A 17,630-nucleotide genomic window follows, 5' to 3' on the forward strand; every position below is an offset into this window, starting at 1 on the left:
TCAGAAATGAACTATAGAAAGCCATTATTTATAATCTATTAAAAGTGCTCAATGAAGTAAAAAACAAACACCTGTATGACCAATAGACCTAAATGGTTAATTCACAATATAAGCAGGGTTTCCTAGCATATGTAAAAACGTACCACCTAACCACTAACTGGGGGCCCTGGTGGTGCAGTGGTTAAGAGCTACGGTTGCTAACCAAAAAACAGCCAGCAGTTCGAATCCACCAGCTGCTCCTTGGAAACCCTATGGGGCAGTTCTACCCTGTCCTATAGGGTCGCTGAGTCGGAATCGACGCGACGGCAACGGGTTTGGTTTGGTTTGGTTTTAACCACTAACTGAGAAGCCCTCGTGTCACTGTGGTTACAGTGATTGTTAACCAAAAGGTCAGTGGTTCGAAACCACCAGTGGCTCCACGGGAGAAAGATGTGGCAGTTTGCTTCCATAGAGATTTACAGCCTTGGAAACCCTATGGGGTTGCTGAGTCAGAACTGACTCGACGGCAGTGAGTTCGGTTTTTTTTTTGGTGGTGCAATGGCTAAGTGTTTGGCTGCTAACTGAAAGGCTAGAGGTTCAAATCCACCTAGCCACTCCATAGGAGAAAAGACATGGCGATCTGCTCCTGTACAGATTATGCCTAGGAAACCTATGGGGCAATTCTATTCTGTCACATTGGGTCACTATGAGTCAGAATCGACTCGAGGACGCCTAATAACAACCACCCCTAATTAGCAATAGTATTCATGTCAAATTTAGTGCCTTTCTCATGTTGGTCTCAGCTTAAATGCCACCTTTTCCAAAAAAGGAATAACCAGTCACCCTATTTCTCTCATGTTGTTGTTGTGTGCCATTGAGTTGATTCAAACTCATAATGACCCTACAAGTGTCCTGAAAGTGACATACCAGAGAGTTTCTACCACAATCTAAATATCTGACTCTAAGCTCATTTTTAACATGAATTGTTCTCTGTTCCTTCCCCATTTTTTTCTCACTACAGAAGAAACCAAATCTTAATAAACCAAGAGGAAATACATTCTTAAGGGAATCCTCAAACACTTTTTTAAAATGACTCTAAGTACACCCAAACATGCAGCCAACTTATTTGCTTATAGGCTCAAATTTCCAACACACAAAAGTCCCATACAGCTTAATTTTTGCTGATCCTATGGTGGACAATATTATATTATAGTCTCATGAAGCACAATTCATCATACTGAAGATTCTTAACTACAAATAAGAAAACCAAGTAATACACAACCATCTCGTTCCTTGAACTTTAAAATTAACTTGTGTTTCACTGCAGCTGTCTAGAAGACAATCGATACTATGCCGATATCAAACACAGATTTAAAACTCAGTATTTCTTATCTTATAAACAATTAGTGGACATCGAAATTACACACAATATTAGCTGGAAGACAAATATCTATAACAGCAAGATTTAAAAAAAGACAAACTGGCATAAAGCACTGTTAATAAATAATAATCTTGTATCTAGCCTTGAATGTTAAAGCAGGTTCTTGGTTAAAAAAAATTATCCATTTCTATCTCATGAATTAAGAATAAAAGATTGTTATTTTTAATCAAATATTTGCTATACACAAGGCATAGTTAACGCCATGTATACAGATACACTACCGTGGAAATCACAAAACACACACCACATTTCATTTACTTATGAAATGCAGGTTTCATCCAAAATTTTATAAAACACTTTCATATATCTTCAGTAAAAATGAGAGACCAGAGGTTACCAACTAGTGAGCTGCCCCAAATTATACTTGCATATACATTTTGTCTGGCCAAGGTTAAAAAAGAAAAAAGTGGCGTTTTCTTCAGGTTCCAAGTTCTCAACTACATTCTACATTCTTACCTTTGTAGTTCCTGAAGGCATTCAAGTTTGTGAACCTTAATTTTTGGCATTCTGAGCAGACTAAGGCAAAGTGAATCATTATGCAGGAAATTATCTTGGAAATTTAAAAAAAAATTATCTTTATTTGGTAAGTTGCAAATGAGGTTAAATTTGTCTAGGATCGGGACAAAAGTAAAAAACTCATAACTTGGATGCCCTCCACATTGTATTTTTATTTGAATCAGATTTAACACTTATTTGACAACAGACAGCTAATGGGGAGAAATAATATTTTTACTGCTGCCACTTTCTTAGACAGAAGATGCTGGTGGCATTTTACCATATGCCCTTACAGGCGCACCATCCTATACGCTTCACTGTTTCCCCAGTTTACTTTCTTGTCTGTGACTTAACAGTGGAATCCAGAAACACTGTTGAGCCCTCTTACTCATTGCCATCAAGTTGATTCTGACTCACAGTGACCTCTAGGACAGAGCAGAACTGCCCCATAGGGTTTCCAAGGCTGTAATCATTATGGAAGCAGGCTGCCACAGTAATGGCTGGTGGGGTCAAATTGCAAACCTTTTTTGTTTAGCAGCCGAGTGCTTAACCACTCTGCCAACCTTAGGTTCTAAATATTCCAAGGCTTCAAAGAAGTAATAATGGGATTAAATTACTTCTTAGGCTGCAATTATTTAAGTACTGTCCAAGTAGATGAAAAATGTATTTATCTTCTTTTAAAATCATGGCACTACTTACAGTAAAACTCAACCTTCCACTTCCCAGTTCTGAATTACCTTTTCATTGTTTCTCAGAAAGACAGAAAGCAATTTATATAGGTAAAACAGAAAAATTTAAATCTGCCAAGACAAAGAATCTGAAGATAAAGAATCTGTATCTGAAGATAAAAAATCTTTTTTTAATGTGTGAATTTTGGTACCTTAAGTTTTCTTCTCTATGTACCATCATAATAAAATTATCATAAGAAAAAAACACTGCATTTTGTGCAAGTGACCCTGTTCTAGGATTCCCTACGTTTTAACCCTTGATTAGCAGTCTTACGGTAAATCAGATCTAAACAATAAAAATCAAACCCACCATTTATGACTGCCTAATAGTATCAAATGATTCTTTCATTTGCAAGCCTGCTGGCAATACTGAAGTTTCTCCAGCAGTCTTGGTGGAAGATGATTTTTGAATTAGAAGAGGAAGGATTACTGAAAAAGATGCCTTAGAAACCGACCCTATTTGGTTTTTTCATTCAAAAACTATTGGAAGCATTCATACACATGGTGATTTTCTAAATACGAGTCTTTTGAGACAGTACAAAAAAGTACTAGAAATAATTAAGAACAGAACTGTACTTGGCTAGAGTGAAAACCATCAGGAAAAGATAATCTCTTTAGTTCCAAATGAGTGGACTCCTCCTATTTTAAGAAACTCAGCCAGTTCACACTATAAGAACTCTTCCAAAGGACACATTTACCCTGTATTATTGAGCTCCTCCACCACTCATCTGTCAATTTGTTGTACTGTGGTGGCTTGCGTGTTGCTGTGATGCTAGCAGCTGTTCTACTGGTATTTCAAGTATCAGCAGGGTCACTCATGGTGGACAGGTTTCAGCAGAGCTTCCAGACTAAGACAAACTAAAAAGAAGGACCTGGTGATCTATTTCTAATGAAGCCGGCCAGTGAAAACGTTATGAACAGCATCAGAATATTGTCTGATGTAGTGTTGGAAGATAAGCTCCTCAGGTTGGAAAGCACTCAAAATATGACTGGGGAAGTACTGCCTTCTCAAAGTAGAGTTGACCTTAATAACATGGATGGAGTAAAGCTTTTGGGACCTTCATTTGCTGAGTTGGTATGATGCAAAATGAGAAGAAACAGCTGCGAACATCCATTAATAATCGGAATGTGGAATGTACAAAGTTTGAATCTAGGAAAATTGGAAGCTGTCAAAAACGAAATGGAACACATAAAGATCGATATCCTAGGCATTAGTGAGCTGAAATGGACTGGTATTGGCCATTCTGAATCAGACAATCATATGGTCTACTATGCTGGGAATGACAAACTGAAGAGGAATTGTGTCATATTCATCATCAAAAAGAACAGTTCAAGAGCTATCCTGAAGTACAATGCTGACAGTGACAAGCTAATATCCATACACCTACAAGGAAGCCCAGTTAATACGACTATTATTCAAATTTACGCATAAACTAAGGCCAAAGATGAAGTAATTGAATATTTTTACTAATGTCTGAAATCTGAAATTGATCAAACATGCAATCAAGACGCATTGATAATTACTAGTGATTGGGATGTCAAAGTTGGAAATGAGAAGGATCAGTAGTTGGAAAATACGGCCTTGGTGATAGACACAACGTTGGAGATCGTGTGATAGAATTTTGCAAGACCAATAACTTCTTCATTGCAAATACCTTTTTTTCAACAACATAAACACGACTATACACATGGACCTTGCTGGATGGAATACACAGGAATCAAATCGATTATCTCTGTGGAAAGAGATGGTGGAGAAGCTCAATATCATCCATCAGAACAAGGCCAGGAGCTGAATGCAGAAGAGGCCATCAATTGCTCACATGCAAATTCAAGATGAAGCTGAAGAAAATTAAAATAAGTCCATGAGAGCCAAAGTACAACCTTGAGTATATCCCACCTGAATTTAAAGACCATCTCAGGAATAGATTTGACACACTGAACACTCATACCGAAGACAAGTTGTGGGATGACATCAAGGACATTATACATGAAGACAGCAAAAGGTCATTAAGACAGGAAAAGAACGAAAAGACAAAAATGGATGTCAGGAGACACTCTGAAACTTGCTCTTGAATGTAGAGTAGCTAAAGCGAAAGGAAGAAATGATCATATAAAAGAGGTGAACAGAAGATTTCAAATGGCAGCACAAGAGGACAAAGTATTATAACAAAATGTGCAAAGACCTGGAGTTAGAAAACCAAAAGGGAAAACACGCTCAGCATTTCTCAAGCTGCAAGTACTGAAGAAAAAATTCAAGCCTCAAGTTGCAATACTGAAAGACCATATGGGCAAAATACTGAACGATGCAGGAAGCATCAAAAGAAGATGGAAGGAATACACAGTAACCATACCAAAAATTATTGGCGGACATTCAACCATTTCAGGAGGTAGCATATGATGAAGAACTGATAGCGCTGAAGGAAGGAGTCCAAGCTACACTGAAGGCATTGGTGAAAAACAAGGGTCCAGGAATTGACAGAATACCTATTGAGATGTTTCAACAAACAGATGCAATGCTGGAAGCGCTCGCTCATCTATGCCAAGAAATTTGGAAGACAGCTACCTGGCCTACTGACTGGAAGAGATCTGTATTTGTGCCTATTCCAAAGAAAAGTGATCCAACAGAATATGGAAACTATCAAACAATATTAATATTGCCGAAGATATTCAAACATAGTTGCAGCAGTACATCAACAGGAAACTGCAGAAATTCAAGCCAGATTCAGAAGACGACGTGAAATACGGGCTATCATTGCTGACGTCAGATGGATCTTGGCTGAAAGCAGAGAATACCAAAAAGATGTTTACCTGTGTTTTACTGACTATGCAAAGGCATTTGACTGTGTGGATCCTAACAAATTACGGATAACATTGTGAAGAACAGCAATTCCAAAAACTTAATTGTTCTCATTCAGAACCCATATGTAGACCAAGTATGAACAGAAAAATGGGATACTGCATGGTTTAAAATGAGAAAAGGCGTGCATCAGGGTTGTACCTTTTCAACATACTTATTCAATCTGCATGCTGAGCAAATATACTGAGAAGCTAGACTATATGAAGAATGTGGCATCAGGACTGGAGGAAGACTCATTAACAACCTGCAATATGCAGAAGACACAACATTGCTTGCTGAGAGTGAAGAGGACTTGAAGCACTTACTGATGAAGATCAAAGACTACAGCCTTCAGTACAGATTACACCTTAACATAAAACAAAAACAAAAATCCTCACAACTAGACCAATAAGCAACATTATGATAAATGGAGGAAATACTGAAGTTGTCAAGGGTCTCAGTTTACTTGCACTCATAATCAGCGCCCATGGAAGCAACAGTCAAGAAATCAAATGACATATTGCTTTGGGCAAATCTGCTGCAAAAGACCTCTTCAAAGTGTTAAAAAGAGATGTCACCTTGAGGAATAAGGTGCCCCTGACCCATGCGATAGTATTTTCAATGGGCTCAAATGCATGTGACAGTTGGACAATGAATAAGCAAGACCAAAGAAGAACTGATGCATTTCAGTAATGGTGCTGGCAAAGAATATTGAACATACAACAGACTGCCAGAAGAACAAACAAATCTGTCTTGAAAGAACAGCCAGAATCCTCCTTACAAGCGAGGACACTGAGATTTCATCTCTCATACTTTGGACATGTTATCAGGAGGGACCAGTCCTTAGAGAAGGACATCATGCCTGGTAAAGTAGAGGGTCAGCAAAAAAGTGGAAGACCCTCAATGAGATGGATTGACACAGTGGCTTACAACAATGAGCTCAAGCATAGCAACAACTGTGAGGATGGCGCACGACTGGGCAGTGTTTTGTTCTGTTACACATAGGGTCGCTATGAGTTGGAACTGACTCAACACACCTAACAATGACAACACCGAGCTCCTACCACGCCAGTCACTGCGCTACAAGACAAACAGGTAACTGCCTTCCTAGTGTGTACAGTGTTACTGGTTTTTCTTAGGAAGTTGGTTTGACTACTTGATTTGTAGTTAAGGCCATGTAAGCTTTATGAGGGCAAGGTTCATGTTTGTCTCCTTCCCTATTATATTCTAGTACCTATCATATGGTAGGCATTTAAATTTGTTAAATAAAGACATGCTTTCATGCTTTTACAACAATTATTTTATTCCATAATCACTTTGAGCATTTTTACAAACTGGTGCATAAACCCAACTGTAACATTTTGCTTCTCATAGGAAACAAGGGTAAATCCCACAATGACTCCAGCCAAATAATAATCAACAGTCATTAAGATCAAATTACCTGCATTATAATAAACAAAGAATAAGTTGATCAATTATAGCTTTAAAGATACATTATGGTCTAGAGCAAATCATACTTTTTGCACCGTGTTTCAAAACAACACATGAAGTGTTATCTATTACATACCTTTGTAAACATCAGTAAGAATTTGGGCTGATCTCCTACCTTGAAGTACATTAATGCCACCTGATTAGCATTCCCATAGAATTTAAATTATAGGAACTGTTTTCAGTTTTACTTTAAAAGAACCATTACACTTTGAGTAAAGAAAAAATACAGTAAAATTAGATTTTGAGGATTTGCCAAAATCCAAACTATTCACCTTAATTCATAGGAATACCTAATTAAATCAATGGAAAAGTAACAGAACAAAAAGAATAAAAATATTTTACCTTCAAGTTCAGTTTAAACAATCATTTATCATAATTCGTTTAAAAGAAGGCTCAGTGTTAAGAATAGGCCAAAGGGTCAAATTAAGAAAAGCCATTAAAAATTTAAAAACTTGTAAAAAATTAATTCACCTCAATATTTAAATTATATTCAGTACATTCAGAATACACTTCTTTTTGGAAAATCAGTAAAATTCACTACATACTAAAAATAACACCACATTTACGCACAAATAAATTCATTTTTCCAGTAAGAGATAATCTTTCTTTAAGAAGATTTCCCACATATTCACAGTACATAATATCACAGAATACCCATATTTGGCCTAAATGTCTCTGAACTGTAGCATTACAATATGGAAGTTCTTTGTGCCTGATAATGCGATTGAGTTTTGCCCAAATGTCTTCCAGAGTTTGGGTGTCACAAATATTCTGTTCTATTGTCCATCTTGCTCTATAAAATGAGTGCAAATTTAGTGACTTCAAAATATCTTGCAATTTTTTAGACAGAGGAAGAATCTTTTCAGGACAATTACTGTTAGGAACTGAAACACTCCAAGACCTCTTTAAGTGCCGTTTTTCTTTTCCTGATTGCTTATCCAGATTTTCAGAATTAGTCTGTTCACCAAGTGTGTGTGACTGGATTAAATGCTTCTTCATTTTCAAATTAGGTTGAAACTCCAATAGATCTACTGTGCAATCATAACTCTGTGATTTAACATCTAAAATGGTCAAGTGCCGTTTCACATCTTCAGCTGCCTCTTCAGAAATCACAGGTGATGATTTCTTAGGTTTAAGTGCAAGTTTAGACCCATCATGTGGAAACCAAGGAATAAATCTTGATAGCGGACGAGTAGGAAAGTCTTGAATTGCTTTTTCTGCAATTTTTGGCAGTTGTGTGGGATCACTCTCATATGGTCGATAATGTAATATTACTTCTGTGGTCATTCTGCAGTAATCCAGTTACTCTTAATGAAGAGAAAATTTCTTAGCTGAGCTCCTCAGAGCTAGAATGTAATTTATAATTATAAGACTGTCTCTCTTTCCAACTCAGAGGGAAACAGGACCTAAAGTGGAAGTATTGCAAAGAATAAGATATGGAAGGGATAGCCTGCACACAAATAGACAGGGAAAAAAAAACACAAAAATCAACCCCAATATGATATTTCATCAAAGTGACTACTGGTAAATATGAATGTAATCTATAAATTAAAAAAGAAAAAAAATTCTTTCTCTCACCAAAATCAGGGATCTGAATTAGACGCCTTGTAGGATTGCTTCCAGTTTAAAAATCCTAGTAGTCAACATGTTTAACTCAACAGATAAAAAGGATTTGGAAGTATCAATATTAATATAATAAATAATAATAGTCTAAAGACTATAACAGAGACAAAAGAGTCAATCAGTGATTCTTCAAATGCAGGACTCACATGAGCATAACTAACAAAAATATAGTAATATAGGTATTTCAAAATTTGAGACATCTGAATTGAGGACAATGAAAATCACTGTGATTTTTAATCTATCTGGAATAAAACTAAACATTTTACACTTTAAAATTAAATGAACTGTACCAAATAAATGTATGGACAGAATACTTAACGATTTTATCTCATTAAACACTAAAAGCATAAATATTGTTTAAGTTTGTGTTTTAACCAGGCTAGGAACTGGTTTTGTGAGAAAGTCTCCTCCGTTTAACTGGGGGCACTTAAGCAGTATTGAGATCCTCAGTACCATGGTTCTGATGAGTTCCATGAATTCCAATTTGGAGTAGGAAATTGTATAAGAAGTCCAGACCCTTATTTCTTCTCCTGGTTCACAGAAGTTCCCAAGTTGCCTCAAATTAAGTTATGGATAATAGGTTCAAGCATATAGTACATTGGCTCAAGAATTAAATCTTCCAGACTCTGCAAGTTACGTAGGCTTCTTAACCAGACCCATAATGCAGGCTCTTTCATATCCTAACTACTGTACAAAAAAAATAAGAGGCTGAATCCCTTTTCCCCAAAAGTTATCAGAGAATTATTTAACAAGCTAGGATGTCTGTGAGTGGGGAATCCTGTCATGATGCCGCAGTATTCATTTGACCACTGTCACATTCTGAAGAGTCAGAAGAAGTAACTAATCTCATAATGATTCTTTTTACCTATTAATAATGTCCACTGACCAAAAGGTTTGACAATTCTCAAGTTCATAAACGACTGTGATCCTTAACATCCATTTTTAAATGAATCTATATATAGGATAGTGTATTCTTTTAAGAATAATGTTTTCATTTTATTCTTGCTCCATCTTTATACTTTCACACTATAAGGTACAACATGGAAGATTCCTTTATTGTCTCAACTTATTTAATGATGTACTCGAAGGACAAGTGAAGTTACCAGAGCTCCTTTTACATAAAAACTGTTTTCAAGCATAACAAGATATTGACTCAATATTTTACATATTACAATATATAAGAAAGTAAACTTAAATGACTATTTAAATTGATATATTTGCCATCCAGCAATAAAATTAAAACTGAAGAAAATTCTTGATTAACTAAGGACAATAGGAAAGAATTATACCAAACAGCTTTAATAAAATGGAAAAACTACCGATGAATTTTAAAGCACACATCCTTCCAGACTGCTAAAATACTCTTTCCCAGGCATCTTCTGTTTTGGAAGATAAAGAATAACAGAAAACTAGAAATTCCCAATAGCAACTAGTCTCTATATCAGTTGAATTCAACTGTTTAGTAGCTTTTAATCTGTATAAAATCACACTCAGCAGCTAATGGAACTGTTTCAAATTCCCATCAAAACAGTCAGTAATGATCTCTGAAAATGCTGTTGCCTCCATTAGAAAGCAACACAGCATACTGGAAAGATGGAAGCAGGCCTTGTGTTGATATACTGCCTCAGTCACTTAGTAGCTATGTGATCTTGGAAAAGTTACTTAAAGTGAGAGATAAGTATCACCTATTCCACATACTTGATGTGACACCAAGAAGAAAACAAACAAAAAACCCATGCCAATTAGTTCCCTTTCTCCAGGAATAATCTGTATCAGTCCACATCATTTGTTCAGGCTTACAGGTTCCTTCACTATATTACTTAATATTGTGGGGCTTCTTAGTTCTACAGTCAAGACAGTAGTTAACCTTAGCATTCAATATATGATTTATGTCATGTTACATATGGGACTGCTGAGTTCTGGAATGCTTGATGCCTACATCATAACAGGGGCATGGGGTCCCTAAAAATGGATGCCATAAGGAAGGTAAGTGCAATTCAACCAAATCGAACTGTCTATTGCGCATTTCCTCAGCTCAGTCCAAGAAGACACTGGCAACCAGACATTAGAATATCCAAGGAATAAAAAGTTCATTTGTGGTAGCAGAAAATAGAATAAAGCGTTACACACTTGAAATAAAAGGTCTTTAGAAAACAATAGGAATTCCAGAAAAACTCGGCCCTGCTGCTTTTTCCAAAATAAACTTATTCAAAATTGTTTTATCGTGCACAGAAAATGAAAGTTGACATGAGATTTTGGACAAATTTCCCACAAAGACAATACTGTGAAGTAAACTGCAGTAAAGTTTTAACAAACCTTAGTTATATGTTGTAGTACTGTGTATTTCTAAATCCTTGGCACTTTTGTCATGCAATACTGGGCTAATTTTACAGATGAAAATGAAGACTGATAACTTCGTCAGTGCCACATAAAAGAGACAAGAAAGATGGAAAAACGACTTTCGATGACTATTGTAAACCATCCTAATTAACAGAGATATCCCCGGGACATCAGCTTCTGCGGCTAAAATCTGTCTGGTGACTACAGCAGCACAGATCAGAAAGAGTAATGTACCACGTACATATGCAGAGGGTGGCTCTCAGTTCTAAAAAGCGAAGAGGCCAAATCGCTTTCGCTCGCTGAGCGCCAAGGGATACAGCAGGAGAGCGAGCTCTGACAGTGTTTTAAGAAGGACAAGGTGTATACCCCAGAGGCTAGGGTCTGTGTGGTAAACGCTTCAAAACATGTGAGAAAAGGTAAGAAAACAGAAAAAGGGGAGGCAGATTTACAATAATTTACCTTTCAGCGCCAGCAGGTGCTCCTGTTTGGGGGGATTCACTTCCATCTTGAACGGCACTTCGGTGCTCCGCCTACGGGGACTGAAGAGGTTCAGCCTCGCCCGGAAGGTAACAGGAAAGCGCACGTTTGGTAAGACCGGGCGTCAAACACACTTGCAACAGCGTCTTTCTACTGGTAGTGCCTTAAATTCTGTTCCTTCTACGCCCTTTATGGACCCAACAGCTCCTTTTCACCAAAGCCATACCTTGTTTCTTAGAGACCTACACACAAAATGCTTCTGAATTTTCTAGCCACAATCACACATCACGACTTCAATACGTACGAGGTTTCCCAAATGCCTATATTTGCGGGAGTTTAAAAAAAAAAAAAAAAAAAGACGAATGGCATACTGGGATTTGTAGTTTATACAAAACCGCATTGCATGCAGGGAGATGTAGTTCCTGGCGGCTGGCTTGCAATTTGAGAGAAAAGGGCATTATAAGAGCGGGAATTTCTCCCCAAAACGTTACTTCTTAACTTCTATTTTATCCCGCCTTTTTTTCTTGACCTTCTTCTACCAGGTGCATACTACTTAATAATAAAAAAATATAACAAGTGCCCATGCGCGAGGTAGTGCAGCCAAACTTAGCCACAGACTCGGACGGAGGAGGCGCGCACAGGCCAGTCAGGTGGCGCGCTGTGTCGTCGTACTGTGCCTGTACGCCAGCGGCGTGCGCCGAGGCGTCTGGGTAGTGGGCTCTACCCCGCCTCTCAGCTGAAGGCTTTAACGGCCTCATCTGCTGAGCTGCGCTGCTCCTGCCAGGATGGCTACCCTGGTTGTAAACAAGCCTGGAGCGGGGCTAGACGGTAGCCGGCAGGGCAGCCGGGGGACGGCGGTGGTGAAGGTGAGGAACCTTGCGTGCTTTGTTCACCATCGGCCTCATCCCGGAGACCTGACGGCTTCGCCGCGGCCCAGGCTTGCATGGGCGGGATGCTAGGCCTCTGGGCCCTGCTTTGCTTTACAAGCACTGACCTCCCCTGTACAACCTGTATCGTCGCTGGCCTGAAGTTGCCTGTTCTGTTCATGCCAGCTCTCTGTTTGGCATCGCCAACGGGAACATTTGTAAAAAGGAGCTTGTGGGTCTGTGGAAGTGACCTGGGCCGGTAATTTGTCAGGTCCCCTGCTTTTAATTCAGCTGAACAGGCATTAATTAGCTTATTTTGTCATTAAAAGAGCCATTATTATTGCCAGGCATTGTGTTAGGTGTTTTAGCTATTAGTATTTATTAAGAAGTGTATTTTAATCCCCATTTTACACGTGAGGAAACCGAGGTTTAGGTTAAGTAAGTGCGTGGTAGAGCCAGGTTTGACTGGCTCTAACGTGTGCTTTTCACCACTACACTACTTCTATAATCAGACATCTATTATTGGTTGAACTGCTCCCTCCACTTGTGGTAGTACAGTCTGTCAACACTTTTGGGAAGTCTCTAGCTGGGCATTAACGGTAGAGTTTATGAACTGCAGCATGCTTGAAGTTTGGGATTCTAGCATGTGTAAATGCTTCAAAATGCATTTACTGAAAAGTCCATTGAAATACATGGAACTCGTTTTTCTCTTCCACTACGTATATGGACAGATCTGGAAGGAAGGCTTGATATCAGTGGCTAGTAGAGTGGCCTTCAGAATCATCTGTAATCTGAGAGATGGGGTAATTCTCATCTCCGACTGTATATTAGAACCACTGAGAAGTTTTTAAAAACTACTGATATACCCGTCTTTCCTCCATTCTGATTCAGTTAACGTGTATATTTTGGAAATTCTCAGAGGTGATTTTAATGTGCAGCTAAATTTGAGATCCACTGGTCCAGATAATATCAAAAGTTCTTTTAAGGTCTTGAGTAATACGCACCTATGGTTTTTTGCCTAATGTTGGTTTTATATGACAGTGAATGATATACTTCTGCTATCAGTCAATACTGGTTGCTGTTGATTCATCTAACCTTTATATATTAATGAATATATTTTGAAGGTACACAGAATATCACAGATGTAGAGGAGCTGTCTTATTATTAGACATGTTGTATGGTTAAGGTATTTTACTTATTAAGCTTTTTCTAGGTAGAGAATACCTGCAGATTGTTTTGTGAGTTAACTTGAAGTTTAAGATGATTTATTCCATAATGGGAGTGAGTGTCCTTGCTGTACTTATTTCTTGTAAACCTTTTTGCTGTTATAATCTCTAAAGTAAACTAGAGCCTGATGTAACTCCAGATGTTATAGCACAGAATTTGAGATATCAGAGGCTCACCTTATTCATTCTCACTTTTCATGTAAATGTGCCTGTGCTGTGAACCAAAATAATCCTTTTGGGAAAGATGTTCATGCTGTAATTTTTAAGAAGTATGGGGACTTACAAATTTGTTTTTTAAATCATTGTCATTTTCATAAATGAAAGCAAGAAGTATTCATAGAGAGGTAAAGGCTGAAATGCATAATACTAATAATATGTAGTATGGCTTCTTGCTTAATGAACAAATTGATAATGGCAAGGCTTTTATGATTAGGAAAAACAAAGATGCTAAAATCCAATATGAAGTTGTATTTACATAGGAAACACAGAAAGGTTCTTTTGATTAGTCAGCCTTCTTAGCTTTTTTAAAATATGTTGTAGTTTATTAAAATTTGTTTCACATGTAATAAGTTGGAAGTCCTCTTTGCCATATTTGTGACGTTTTTAAAATTAACAACTTTTTTTCCTATCTAGATTTTAATTTCTTATGCTCTTAGCCACAATTCCCATTCATAAATACTAAAGTAAGAATTTATTGCTCTACTACTTACTGAGTTGGTGGAAACTGTAGTAGCTTCTTTTTTGGACCTGCATTTGGTTTATTGATCAATGGAGTTTTCCTAGTGTTGTTTGAAAAAACCTATGATAGCAACATGAGTAAGTTCTTTCATTTCGTGTAGTGATTGGGTCAAATATATAAGATATGAATGAAGTAAATAAAATTTTAATTTGGTTCTTTGGAGTTTATTGCCATAAACAAGTTTATTATAGTATCAAATAGGAAGATTTATAGAAGTAGGTTCAGCAGATTTTCCTCTGACACATAAAAAAAGTTGCATTTATTTTGTAATATCCAATTCTATTGTGCATATCTTTTCTGTATTTAATTGAATTTTTGTAAGAATGTTTAAGTGAAAATTTCCTCCTTTTTTTTTCTTTTTCTTTGTAAGTGTAGGATAAATGGAAGTGTGTATGTGTGTGCATATGTGTGTGCATGAGGGTATAATATATATAATTTTATGGCTATTAGTACCCCAGGTATCCAGTTCCATTCTCCATATGGAATCAGTGTTCCAGTGTTACCAATTTCCTATGTATCCTTCCAAAAAGGCAGTATGTATATATAACAATATATTTAAAAATACATGTTCTTTTTCCTTGTACTTTTATATAAAAGTTAATATATTTTATATATTGTTTTTTGTTTTGCTTTATTCATATGGAAATCATTCCGCAGGTGTACATAAAGAACTTCCTAACTTCCTCACTAGCCAGCGTAGTTTTGCACTGTATGAATATACCATAATTTATTTTTCAGTTGCGTATTGGTGGACATTTATTTTGCTTCCAGTCTTTTCCCAATAGAATAAAGAATGAATGTCTACATAGGTCTTGTCACATATATATTTGTAGAATAAATTCCTAAAAATGGAATTACTGAGTTCTTCAACTTTGTTATTGCCAATTGCGTTCCATAAAGGTTGTATTAGTCGATAAACATTTCTAACAACCAGCAGTGTGTAAAAATGGCATTGCGTCAGAGGTCCTCTAACTTCAGGGGTGGAGAGAATCAAGATCAGTATCAGCCCAAAGCTGATTACTGTGAGGAGGAGGTCAGACATACCTCCATTATCCAACCTTTTCACCAGTTCTGACACCAGCCATCCCTCCCACAGCACTTTCTACTTCTCTGCTAGGCTTCATATTCGTTGTGGTGGCCACACAGGATTCACAGACCATACTCACGATTGTGAGGTTTATTAGGGAAGTAACAGGTGGGAGTTCAGCATCATGATCAACTTGGAGGTAACAGGAACAACTCAGGATACAGTTCATAGATCAGGACAGCTTCTTGGTTGCCCAAAGGCAGGCTCCTCTTGCAGCCCACTGAGGAAAAGTTTCTCTAGGCCCCCTGAGGACAGGCTCTTCTCAGTCTTCTCAGAACAGGCTTCTCTCAAGGCTCCTCTTGGCCTGTCAGGACAGCTTTCTTGGCAGGCCTCTGCTGCCAGGCCCCTTTTGGGCCTGGCCTCTGCCCTGCTCAGGCAAGTGTCAACAAAGCTCTTTAGCTCCACCTGTAAGTGCCTGGAGTCACCCCACTCCTCTAGCAAGCATCCTGCCTGGAGGCACTCAGCTCTCTCACTGGGTCTGCATGCTCGCTGTAGCCGCCTTGATCCATGAGCCAGGAAACCCACCACGCACTGGTCTGGTTCTGCTGCAGCCATTTCTCTGCTGCTAGACTCTGCCATGCCTGCTACAGCCTCTCGTCCGTCTTGTGCCATCTCACACCATCTCCAGTATTGTAGCTCTCTTTGCTGGTTCTAGGGGGTTCTCAGCACAGGGATCCTGGGTCCAAAAGACATGCTTCACTCCTGGCTCTTCTTGATGGTAGTGAGGGTCCCCTTCAGCCTCTGGGATTGGCTCTCTTTAAGCCTACCAGGATGGCAAAACTGACCAATCCCCTACAAGGGTTCCATGTACCTTATTTGCTTAGTCCCACTCCCCTGCAAAGGTTCCATGTACCTTATTTGCATAGTCCCACTCACAAGAATTTCATATAACTAGTTTGCATTATTACCAGGCTGTCCACTCTCCTTGGTGGGCCACAAGCACCTTATTTGCGTATTCCCACCCAGTCATTTTGTGGGAGTTATCAGACCATGGCTAGAAGGACCACATAAACTAACTCTCTATACTGCACAGTGTATGAGAGTGTTTGCTTTCCCATGCCTTCATTAACACAAAGTGTTACCAACTTTTTTTAAATCTTTGCAGCTTTAATTTGCATTCTCTTACCATGAATGAGGTTGAGCGTTTTTTCATATATTTAAAGAACTGCTTTTATTTCATTTTCTGTGAACTGTGTTTACATTTAGGCTTCTTTTGAACCATACTGGGCAACAAGGCAATTATGAAATAAAAGTTTATTTATAGTGAAAGATGCTTGCATTTCAAGCACTGAGGCCAGATTGCAAAGTTAAATAAAATTTTAATAGATTTAGTCCGATTTTCACCCTGGCTTTCTGTTGTTGTTTTTTTTTAACCTTGTGTTATGTGTGTATTGAGGGTAGGAAGGTCCTCATGGTTCTAGCTGAAACATTCTTAATTTTTTATTTTGTAAGACATTGGTGGGCAGGGCGTGAGAGAACAAAGGATGGTGGGTCATTCAGTTGGACTGAGCAGTAGGTAGACCTGAGATAGAAGGTTATTTAGGAATTTGGTGGTTTATTAAAAGTAAAAAAGGATCCAGTAGAAAAATGTCTACTTAGCTATTTTCTCCGCATTAGCATAAAGAAAGAGGCAAGAAACAGTTTGTCATATTCTGGGAACTACAAGTTGTTTGATGTAAGTGGAGCATAGGATCTGAAGGGCTTGGTTATGAAGCGATTGTTGTTTTTGTGTGCCGTTGAGTCAATTTGAACACAAAGCGACCCTATAGGACAGCTTAGAACTGCCCTGTAGGGTTTCCTAGGCTGTAATTTTTATGAGAGCAGATTGCCAGGTCTCTTGTGGTGCCACTGGTGAATTCAAACTGCCAACCTTTCAGTTAGCAGCCGAGAGCTTAAGCATTACACCATCAGGTATCCTATGAATCGATAGGGATTGGACCAGATTGTAGCAGGTCTTGAATGCCAGGCCCGTGAGTTGGAGGTACATTTGGGGTGCAGTTTGATTATTTTAAAATATTAATTAAAATTGTGAAACACATCAGATATATTTAGAAATAATATACTGAAATTGCTACATTATTAAAATATAGTTTGTTGATTATTTATAAAACATAAACTCATGGGCCAGGGTATTAGAATTTACCAATTCTTGTAGCCTTTCTTTTGACTATGTGGCCTTGGATAAATCATTTACCTGTAATTGGGCAAAGTATTTTTTTTTTATTTTTTTATTTTATTGTACTTCAGGTGAAGGCTTACAGAACAAATAGTTTCTCATGAAACAGTAGTACACATGTTGTTC

The 17,630-nt window shown here is 37.9% G+C and overlaps 3 protein-coding genes across 7 annotated transcripts in view; 1 reads left to right on the top strand and 2 right to left on the bottom strand.

Annotated features, from left to right (window-relative positions):
* Positions 1–11,737, bottom strand: part of TRAPPC13 (trafficking protein particle complex subunit 13) — a 40,539-nt gene extending 28,802 nt beyond the window's left edge. For all 4 annotated transcript variants that reach the window (XM_012554991.2, XM_012554992.2, XM_004374542.2 and 1 more), the window contains exon 1: positions 11,393–11,737. In XM_012554991.2, coding sequence (XP_012410445.1) covers positions 11,393–11,438 — 46 coding nt within the window. In that variant the 5' untranslated portion in view covers positions 11,439–11,737. The remainder of the gene's footprint in view (positions 1–11,392) is intronic.
* On the bottom strand, positions 6,419–11,379 carry SHLD3 (shieldin complex subunit 3). Its single transcript, XM_023729596.1, has one exon. It carries the CDS (start codon positions 8,255–8,257, stop codon positions 7,508–7,510), a length of 750 nt encoding a protein of 249 aa, XP_023585364.1. The 5' UTR covers positions 8,258–11,379; the 3' UTR covers positions 6,419–7,507.
* A 393-nt stretch (positions 11,738–12,130) lies between the features above and the next one.
* The window catches only part of TRIM23 (tripartite motif containing 23), a 46,293-nt gene continuing 40,793 nt past the window's right edge, over positions 12,131–17,630 (top strand). For both annotated transcript variants that reach the window (XM_004374541.2, XM_023729597.1), the window contains exon 1: positions 12,131–12,276. In XM_004374541.2, the coding sequence (XP_004374598.1) occupies positions 12,196–12,276 (81 nt within the window). In that variant the 5' untranslated portion in view covers positions 12,131–12,195. The remainder of the gene's footprint in view (positions 12,277–17,630) is intronic.

Source organism: Trichechus manatus, unplaced genomic scaffold (genome assembly GCF_000243295.1).
Source record: "Trichechus manatus latirostris isolate Lorelei unplaced genomic scaffold, TriManLat1.0 scaffold00029, whole genome shotgun sequence".
Classification (NCBI taxonomy): Eukaryota; Metazoa; Chordata; class Mammalia; order Sirenia; family Trichechidae; genus Trichechus; species Trichechus manatus.

Excerpts from the sequence above, each read along its gene's own strand:
- SHLD3 (XM_023729596.1), bottom strand. The coding sequence starts at position 8,257 with ATGACCACAGAAGTAATATTACATTATCGACCATATGAGAGTGATCCC.